General features: G+C 36.9%; 1 protein-coding gene across 1 annotated transcript in view; it reads left to right on the forward strand.

Annotated features, from left to right (window-relative positions):
* LOC146323454 (AP-1 complex subunit mu-1-like) overlaps nucleotides 1-7861 on the forward strand; it is a 29936-nt gene extending 22075 nt beyond the window's left edge. The window contains exons 11-12 of the mRNA XM_084723074.1: nucleotides 2936-3011; nucleotides 7722-7861. Coding sequence (XP_084579200.1) covers nucleotides 2936-3011; nucleotides 7722-7861 — 216 coding nt within the window. The remainder of the gene's footprint in view (nucleotides 1-2935; nucleotides 3012-7721) is intronic.
* The last annotated feature ends 2733 nt before the right edge of the window (nucleotides 7862-10594 follow it).

The following is a 10594-nucleotide window of genomic DNA, read 5'->3' on the forward strand; positions in this document are numbered from 1 at the left end:
CAGTTATGCTTCATTATGCAATCAGCACTTCTTGTACTCCCAGAATGCATTGAGCAATGCTGAAGACCAATTTGAGCGTGCTCCGTGACGGCTCCCAGAGTAACGGACTTATGCCAGCTCTTTCTGCATGTTTATTAAGTTTTGTCAGTTGTTCTTCACACCATCAGACTTGTTCTCCCCATCTGTTGTTTAACACCCTGCAGTTTCTGTTGGCACTAACTGACTGGCAGAGGTGGCAAAAGTACACACAGTCTGTACTCAAATAAAAGTACAGATACTTGTGTACACAAAGAAGGGAGAAGAAACAAACAGAAATACTGATGAGCTACGATAATGCAGTAAAAGTAAAAAAAAAAAACGTACAGGCCCTGAAATGTACTCAAAGTATAAAAGTAAAACGTTGCCCTCTGAAGGACATTTCTATCGAATGTATGTTGTTTTTGTCTTATTGCATCATTTCCATCATGTTATGTCTCATTATGTCATTATTGTCTTGTTTCATCTTTTGTGTTGTTTTCCTCTTTGTGCGTATCTTTTACATAATTTTGGTCGTATGTCATTTTTGTCTTGTCATGCCTTTTACTTGATTTTGGCTGTGTTGTTATTGTTACATCATTTTTGTCTTATGTCTTTTATTTAATTTTTGTCTTGTTATGCCATGTTATGTTGTATTCGTCTTGTTACATCTTTTATATAGTTTTTGTCTTCTTCCTTCTTTAATCATTTTCATCTTTTATGCTGTTTTTGTCTTGTTACATCTTTTATGTCACTTTTGTCTAGTTACATCTTGTTATGTTGTTTTTTGTCTTCTTACATCTTGTCAGTCATTTTCGTCTTGCTAGGCCTTCTACTTGATTTTTGCAGTGTTATGTACTGTTACATTGTTTTCGTCTTATGTCTTTTGCATAATTTTCATCTTGTTACACTTTGTTACGTTGTATTCGTCTTGTTAAAGCTTTTACATCACCTTTGTCTTGATCTGTCTTTTAGTCATTGCCATCTTTAATGCTGTTTTTATCTTGTTATGTCATTTTCATCTTGTTCCGTCTTTTATGTCATACTCATCTTGTTACGTCGTGTTACGTTGTGTTTGTCTTGTTAATCTTTCACTTAATTTTTGTCTTGTTACATCTTTTGCGCCATTTTCATTTTCATTCTCGTTGATTTTCATCTTGATTTTTGTTGTGTTATGTACTGTTCCATAATTTTCATTGCACCTTGTATTCATCTTGTTCATCACTTTTTATATCGTTTTTGTCTTGTTCAGTCTTGTAGTCATTTTCATGTTTTATGCTGTTTTTATCCTGTTATGTTGTTTTCATCTTATTATATCTTTTAGACATATTTGTCTTGCATTAAAACTAATGTAACAAGCCTGTTTTGAAAATGTAAGGAGTAGAAAGTACAGATATTTATATTAAAATGGAGGGGGTAAAAGTGAAAAGTTGTCAGAAAGTAAAGAACAGGTATCTGACAAATCCACTTAAGTACAGAAACAAAGTATTTGTACTTGTTACTTCCTATGGCTGCTGTTTTATATGGATGTCTACTTCTGCATGGTATGAGTTATGGATTATGAGCAAGTGTGAACCCACTGTGACATCACCCACTCATTTGTGGACTACAGTTTTGAAGCCTTGAGTTTAGCATTAAGTGGGTCCATCTTGATCTTTTGCAATCAGAACATGTGCAGTACAGACAAGTGAGAATTAGGGTCATTTTCCTATAAGGACATATATAATCAGACCTCTATTTGAAACCAGTGAAGTCGCCCCCTGCTGGCCATTAGAAAGAATACACTACTACTTAAGTAACACAGTGACTTGACTTCTCAGACCCAGAGGCTACGACCTCTCTATATTATACAGTCTGTTTTGTTTTAGTGTGTGTTTGTGATTATGGTGGAAAAGTTCAGATTCAATCATGAAATTAAAAAGAATAATTATTGAGGGATTCACAGATGAATTATCACCTGCTGTATCATATTTGATACAAACATTTTCAACACAATTTTATTATAAAATGAGGTACAGAATAAAAAATAAGTTATGAAAAAAGGGAGCAGAAGTCATGTCTCAGATTGAGACAACAGGTTTTTCAGGAAAGTATTGATTATATTGATGCTGTAGAAGTCTCAGAAACTCATGGTGTTCTAGGTTTAAATTTCAACAGACAAAAACAGATGGAATATTTCAAATCTTTCCACATTTGAAAGTGGTTTCTCTCATATGATATTATGTAGGTGTTTCTCTTTTATTTGTGCATTCTGTAATAAAAGCAGTAATATCCCAGATGACACCAACTGCAGAGTTTTTCTCTTTGTTCCAAACAGACTGACCTCATTTGCAGTTTTCCCATCTTTGAGTTGAATCACTACTGTCTTTTATCAGCTGTAGACATTTATTCCTGTGAAAATGTTACCCAGTAAAATTCTAGGTGAACAGAACATTCATCAAACTTTATTCATCATTTGGGTTCAAATAAACAAGTTGCTATCTGGAGAGAAAACGCAGCTCTGGTTGTTTTCAGGCTTTTTTCCACTCTTTGTTGGCTAACATGTAGCATGTTTGTTGCATAACACATCATCAGGAATGCCAAGTAACTGAGTGCTGTCAGGAGTGTAACTGATTACATTTTCAAGGTAGATAAAATTCACTTCATTTCAATCCTGCTTTCTGCTTCACCACATCTGCCCAACACCTGCATAGGGTGCTGTAACTTTTATATAAAAACATGTAATCACTTCATAAAACACAAGCATTTCTGAGCCATCTTTAAGCAATTACAGCTTGCTAAGATGGACCATTGACAACTTCAGCCGAGCCCACAGAGGTTAATATCGTTTCCAAGAGTCTCACAGCGGAGAGCTGTGAACAGAAACATGAGGCAGAATGAGCCCTGACCCTCCTCTTCCTCACCTTCCTCCTCTGTACAGGTACGCTACCTGAAGATCATTGAGAAGAGCGGCTACCAGGCTCTGCCCTGGGTCAGATACATCACTCAGAATGGAGGTAAGGACACACACACACACACACACACACACACAGAGAGAAATAACAGTCACCTCTTTAATGTGGCTCAAAGTTCTACATGTCAAAGTAAGGACACAGACGTGCTTTTACTTTAAAACCAAGTCTGACATGTAGTAAAAGATGTTTCCTCCAGGAGTTTGGAAATTCATTTGAATTGAAACGTTTAAATACATTCTGTTACATTTTAGTCGACCAACTTTATAGAAGATAAAGTCAGCTAAAACTACACTAAAACAATTCAGACTAACTTACTAAAATGTTACTAAAGCTAAATCGAAATTTGCTGTCAAAATTATCAGTTGTGTAACTGGGAATCTGAGCGTGTTGTCATCACAGGAATAAATCGTTGTTATAACTTTGGCTCGCTCAGTGACACAGCTCTGTGTCTCTGCCTGTCTGTGATACAGATGTCAGCGTTGATTGGCTATTACTGATGAAGTGTAATCAATCAGGTAGCGCTGTGGGCGGGACAATGAGCGAGACTACAGAGTGTAGTGTTAATGTATCAGCACTAAAAGAGTGGCATTCATTGAACGTTCTCATGTTTTTGGTGAACAGTGAATAGAATTAATCAGTTCGTATTTTTTCTTTGAGTACTTTTTGATGATAATACTAGCTTTTACTTAGAGGGATAGTTCACCTACCCATTTCATTTTTGGGTGAACTATCCCTTTTTAAGAATTGTTTTGAATGCAGGGTTTTCACATGAAGTGGAGTATTTTTTTACAGTGTGATATTAGTACTTTTACTTAAGCAGAATATTTTTTTACTGTATATCTATCTATATATATATGTATATTTGATTGTAATTAAACCTTGATTGAGAGGCAGATAATCACTGTCTTGTTTTAAAATGATGTGCATCTCTGAGTATGCCCTCAGTCCAAGTCAAAGGTATCCTTTCACAGCTGCAGTTTATAAACACTGTTGCACGTTGGTGTTGATCATAAGTAATAAATAGTTGAAGTTCACTGTCACTTTTGTCAGGCACAAAGTCACTCAACTGCCTGCCACCAGTGGCTGCAAGACAGAGACAGACACACTGCCCAGACAGACAGACAGACAGACAGACAGACAGACAGACAGACAGGGAGGCATCATGCACTGCAAACTGCACATCAACTTAATGTTACTGTTATTTGCTGAAATCAAACTTTAAGGAGAGAAAACACAAGTTTACCTGATTACCGTTCCTCCAGTTTTTTCCTCTCTCTCTGACCAGAGGCATAGTTCCGCTTCATCTCCTCTTCAAACTTGTAAACAAGTTAACACCCGCTTTGATACAGGAGGCGGGTCCTTGCACAACTTGTGTAGTGTGCGTATAGGCCTGACCAGCTCTGAATCAGAGATTAAACTAACCAAAACATGTTCCAGTCACTGTTCACTGGTATTAATGGGCCAACTAGAATAGTCATAAACTAGCAAACCTTTCCCATCTGGTGCTCAGAGTTCACTAAATGTTCTGAAAAGTATTGAGCCAGATCTCTGCGGGTTAAAGAGTCTCTCAAAGTTCTAAAACGAGGCAAAGTTGGACCTGAGTCAACATCAAAATCCAACAAGACCTCAAGTCAATGACCCAGTGTAATTCACTTTAACAAACTGCATGAAAAACAGGCTGAAACTGTGTTTCTAATGACATCTATCAAGCAGACAGCATCATTAGGCATGGCAGTATAAATCCATGTTATAATCCCTGAAGAGCTCCGTTTGGTGTGTGTTGAGCTGCGCAGACGGGGTTTGAATCGTCCACATGCTGAAACAGTTAGAATGATGCTGCAGTTCTTCACAGTGATACGATCTTGTTCAAGAGGGCAGGAGACGAACAAAACACTTGGAGAAAAGTGGGACACAGGAGGGGGAAAGGTCTCGGTGTCTCCAGGGACACAAGAGACAGAATGAAAACAAATACTATTGATTACAGTGCTCAGGCAGGACGATCTTTGTCAGGCAAATGCAAAGACTTTAGGAAATACTGATCAACATTTTTCATCATTTTCTGAGATTTTATGGACCAAATAAATTGATTAATAGAGAAAATAATCAAGAGATTAACTGATAATGAAAATAATCATTACAGGAAAAACTTAAGGCCAAACATGTACATGTGGAGTGTGCTCCACATTTCTGAAACTATTTTTCAACTGACAAGATTGTGACAGGATTAATTAATCATTTAATCAATTTTAGTCATTTTTAATTTAAAAAAAAAATGTAATTTCAGCTTCTTAAATGTGAATATTTTCTGCTTTCTCTCCTCTCTGACAGTAAAGTTAATATCTTTGAGGACGTCATCTTGGGTCTTGATAAATATTTTTCACATTTTCTAACATTTTATGGGCCAAACAAGTAACTGAGAAAACCGACCAACCGAATAATAATTAAAATGATGAAAAAGAAGAAGATAGTTGCAGCCCTAAAAACACTGCTAGTCTAAACAATTTCACCATATTTTATATTGAGGGCATCCAAAAGTAATGGAAAGTAATCAAGTTACTTTACTTAAATATTGTGATGCGTTACTGGCTACATTTTTTAACAGGCAGTTAGTAAATGTATCAGAACACATTTTTAAAGTAACCCTCCCAACCCTGTTTAAAACAAAACATAATTTGCCCTTTGAAAAAAAAAAATGAAGCCAAAGTGTGTAAATGTTTCAGTCAAAAATTTGAATTTTTGAATTTTGAATTTACTTTGATTTGTAAAATATAAATTATAATGTGGATAAAACATGTTAGTCTCAAGCCTCTGAGTGGACATTTACTGTAGCTGCAGTTTACTATTTTTAGCCCAGATTGCTGATGTCAGGACTAATATTCACTAGATCAGCCATTCTTAACCACTAAGCGCCATCTAGTGGCCCTCAGAGGCAGTGGTTCTACCAAATACATAGATGGAAATTGAAAAAAAAAGATAATTTACAGCAGTAATTTATATCCAGATGTGCTCAAGAATTCATAGAAATAAAAGACGTCCAACTAAAATGCATAATTTCAGTGTGTTTTCATCATCATCATCATCATCATCATCTTCATCATCATAGGAAATCGTGGGAACAGACAACATGGTGCGGCTGCCCTTTTGGTTGGAGTTGCTTGCCAAATTAGCTAATCTTCCACTGTCTGCAAAAAGATATCTCAGCTGATTTTTAACAACAAACATCAGTGGTCTATACATGCCAGAGAGCAAAAATCTAATGTGCATGATGGCCGGAAAAGACACTGAGAATTCCAACAGCATGTCTCACATAATCAATACCTGTGCTTCTACCTGTTGCTCACCTGTTCTGCTTTGCTCCTCTTCATAATCACGCTTGAATTACTGGCACTCAGAATCTCATCAGTAAGGATTTGGCTGGATAAACAAACTAACTCTTGTTCATGACCAACTTCATCTGAATTACTTTTATTATGGACACTACCATCTGTCAATTCTGATTCAGATCTGCGCACACGACTTTGCCAAGTCAAGATACACCAAAATGGACAATTCACACGTGGCAAAATATTTATATCTGCCAAAGTCTGCTGATCTAACTACACTGGACATTTCAAGCCCTTTGTCAGCTTGTCTATGTATACTGTAACTGTCCCTAACAAATAAACCCTGCATACATTTAAAAAAATCATAATCACACATCTTCAGGTAGAAACAATCATGTTGGCCTTAGTTCGCGTTCCCTCACATGCAGTGAAAGCCGTCCTTTTTTAACATCAGAAGTGGACCTGAAGTTACAGTGTGCCCCCGTGTACGAATGGCCACAGCAGGAATAGACAGCATTATGATTACTGGACACAAATGATCCAGCATTGTAATGCATGAATGAATACACACATTAAGTGTTTTACTATTAGTCCAGTCTTGACCAGAGACTGGGTCATGACCTACAGGTGGGTCACAGGAGATTTTATTTGGCTCCCCAAATAAATAAAAGACTATGGAAGAAATTCTGCAAATTTAGGATTTATATCTGCAGTACTCCTTTGTGCAAAACATTTAAAATGTGTATATTGTTTTACTGATGAGAGGAAGAAACTAAATTATTATTGTTAATTCTGTCTAAATGCCCTTATTGTCTCATTTTTGAAGAAGTTAAAATGTGCTATATTGTTTTTCTGATGAGAAGAAATAAATACAATAATATGTCCTGTTAACGCAGCCTAAACATATAATTTTGTCATTTCTAAAATATTCAGCATGTACATATTATTATTATGTTTTAAATAACCATTAAATGGCAGTAGAAATAGTCAGAACATTCATTTTTGCACAGATTTTCTCTTTCTAGGATTTATTGATAAGGCCTGCTGTGAACTGGATGATAGTTTGTCATCTTTAAAAAGTGGACCTGCAGAAAAAGTTTGGGAGACACTGTATTAGTCTATTACTGATATTGTGAGCCTTAATGTACAGGAAAATATACATTTATAACACACACACACACATTCGGGGAGCTCCACTGTATTTGGAACCCTGTTGTGAATACCCAGCTGTGTTAGTGTGTGCGTCAGTCAGAGAGGTAAAACAGACATGATTCATGTGAAAGAATAACAACTTTAAACTATTCAAAACTGCCCTTTGGTTGAAGTCAAATGACTGAGAGGACAGAGAGTGAGTGTGGAGTAGAGCTTTCTGTAGAGGTATGTAAAGTCCTGTCCCCTGCTCCAGCTCTCTGACCTGTCACGTGCACAGGCTCGGACCGCCGTGTACGGCCTGCTCCCAGATGTTTGTGTTCGCTCTGGCCTCTGGCCAGCTGCCAGAGCCCACAGCCAGGGAATGATTCAGGAACACACGAGAAGGGGAATTCTGCCTCAGCTGGTGGGGACAAATAGTCCAGATCTCTCTCTCTGTGTCTCACTCTGTGTCTCAACTCATCGCACTCGATACGATCCAGTAAAAGAAGTTTGTTTCTATATTATACTGATGGCAGATTTCATGCTGTGCAGGTCATACATGGCCTGCAAGCCTTTAGGACTTCAGGAAGCTTTCTATCAGAAAGCCCTCTTTGGCAGTAAGGCTGTAAGGAGTCACATGACATAGTATGAAGAGGGACAGTCCTCAGCAGGGTTAGTGATCGAAAATGATCGATGGTCAACAGACAACAGCACAGTCACAAAACACAACCAGACAACAGCCAAGAATAAGAAGTAAAAAATATCTAGTCATATAATTATTTATATTCAGGGATGTGAGGGTTACTGTAAAAATTTATTCCAGTACAGTTACTAATTACCTGTTACAAAATGTAGTCAGTAATGTAATCCAGGTCAATCACAATATTAAAGTAATGTAACTTGATTGTTGTCTGTTACTTTTGGATTACCTCAATATAAAATATGGTCAGTTTTAGTGTAATATAGTGTTTTAGGACTGCAACTAATGATTATTTTCATCATCAATTAGTTGGTTGATTATTTTCTCAATTAATTGATTAGTTGTTTGGTTCATAAAATGTCAGAAAATGGTGAAAAATGTTGATCAAATCTCAAGATGACGTCCTCAAATGTCTTGTCCACAACTCAAAGTAAAGAAACCAGAAAATATTCACATTTAAGAAGCTGAAATCAGAGAATTTCATTATTTTTTTTTAAATTAAAAAGCAACTAATCAGTGTGCCCCCCACATGTTTGGTTTTCTTGATTGGTCTTGAATTAGTTGTTTGGTCCCTAAAATGTCAGAAAGTGGTGAAAATGTTGATCAGTGTTTCCTAAAGTCCAAGATGACGTCTTCAAATATCTTGTTTTTCCCTCAATCCAAAAATATTCAGTTTACTGTCAGAGATGAGTAAAGAAACCAGAAAATATTCAAATTTACGAAGCTGAAATCAAAGAATTTTGACCTTTTTTAATTAAAAAATGACTCAAAATGATTAATGGATTATCAAACAGATGGAGATTATTGTAAAAGTCAATTAATAAACTGTTGCAGCTGTCTTTTATGTTGGTTGTCAGGTTGATTAGTTTGTCCAGCTGTTTCTTTCTTTGTTCTGAACAATTTATTGATTGATTGATTTAAAGACAAAAAATGTTGAAATTTCCACCCAGTGAAACATTTTTTCACTAGAGGCCATGATAATGAATTAGCAGCTGTGTGTGGGTATTAGGGATATAGGATATTTATTTAAAATTGTAACCCTATAATAATCCACATTTTTACTAAATCCATCTGGTTTATGTTTTTTTAAAATCTTTTTTGCATCCAGATTACATAATCCTGTCACATGTAATCTGTTACTGCCCACACTGACATTGAATCATATTTTTACAGAATGCAGTAGTGAGTGTTTTTAGTCATTTAAAGACAACAAAAAACTCAGTAAAATTACATTTATGGCCAAACCTTTAAAGCCACTCCAGTAAACCTGCGGTTTCACCCCTGAACTGTCGAGACTGTTTTGTGCGCCACATATTGCAGTTTTGTGTGTGTGTGTGTGTGTGTGTGTGTGTGTGTGTGTGTGTGTGTGTGTGTTTGTGTGTGTGGCTTTGAGACAATACCAAACCTAGAAGCTTGAGTCAGCAGAGCAGAATGTGGAACTCCACACATGTACCGTGTGCTCGTGTGTGAGGACATGGTGCATGTGCAGAACACACACACACAAAAACCCATAAAGGTCTGCATGGCATGCGTCCTCACTCGGAGCGAGGGGATGAGGGGCGTATTTAGTAGCTTAAATTAAAGACCTCCCGTGAGGTTTTTCAGTTGAAGGACCCCTCTTTAAACACCAAGCTACCAATTAGCAGCAGCCTCCAGTCCTACCCCTCTATTACCACATCCAGAGGAGAAGTGGGGACCTCAGCTGTCTTCCTCTCCTTCCTTTCATGTTCCCTCGCTCCAAAGCCATGTAGGAAACCAGTGGCAGTGTTTGATGGTTACAGGACAGGCAGTTAAAGCGTGGTTAGAGGAGGGGGGAGAGCGCTTCAGTCCATTCATTGTCTGGCCCACTGGCACACTGCTATACTACAATTAGAAATAGACCAACAGACTGCAGGCTGCTGCTGCACAGCAGGTACATCAAACAGCTCAACACAGAGGTTTGGAAAGGTCGTGACATTTTCTTTTCTGGGCCTCTAGGGAAGAAAAAATGTCAGGGAGACAATCGTGGAAATGACTTTTCCTTGTAAAGTTCAGACTTCAACTGGCACTGCTGGTAATTTTTTCAGCTGTCTCACAGATAATCCAAATTTTACCCAGTTTGCAATAATTCAGTACTGGTGTTAATAGTAGGGTTGGGTATCGTTTGGGTTTTTTTCTGAAACAGGTGCTAAAATGACTAATACTTTTTTAAAATAAGGAAGCAAAAAATGACAGCCAATGACATGAAAGAAACCCATTTTTCATTGCTGAGGTAAATCTGAATTTGAAATGAAACAATATATTAACTGTAAACAGTTTAAGGTATACCGAAATATAAAATAAATAAATAAATAAATACTACACATAAAACAAATTTACATTCACATGATGAATAAAATCTAACACATCTACATTAACACTACATTACAGTTACAGTACTAATTACAGCACAATAAATAAAAAATCCAGCTTCAAACTTCAGCAGCTCTTTT

This window comes from Lutjanus erythropterus, chromosome 7, assembly GCF_056507025.1.
Source record: "Lutjanus erythropterus isolate fLutEry1 chromosome 7, fLutEry1.hap2, whole genome shotgun sequence".
NCBI lineage: Eukaryota > Metazoa > Chordata > Actinopteri > Lutjaniformes > Lutjanidae > Lutjanus > Lutjanus erythropterus.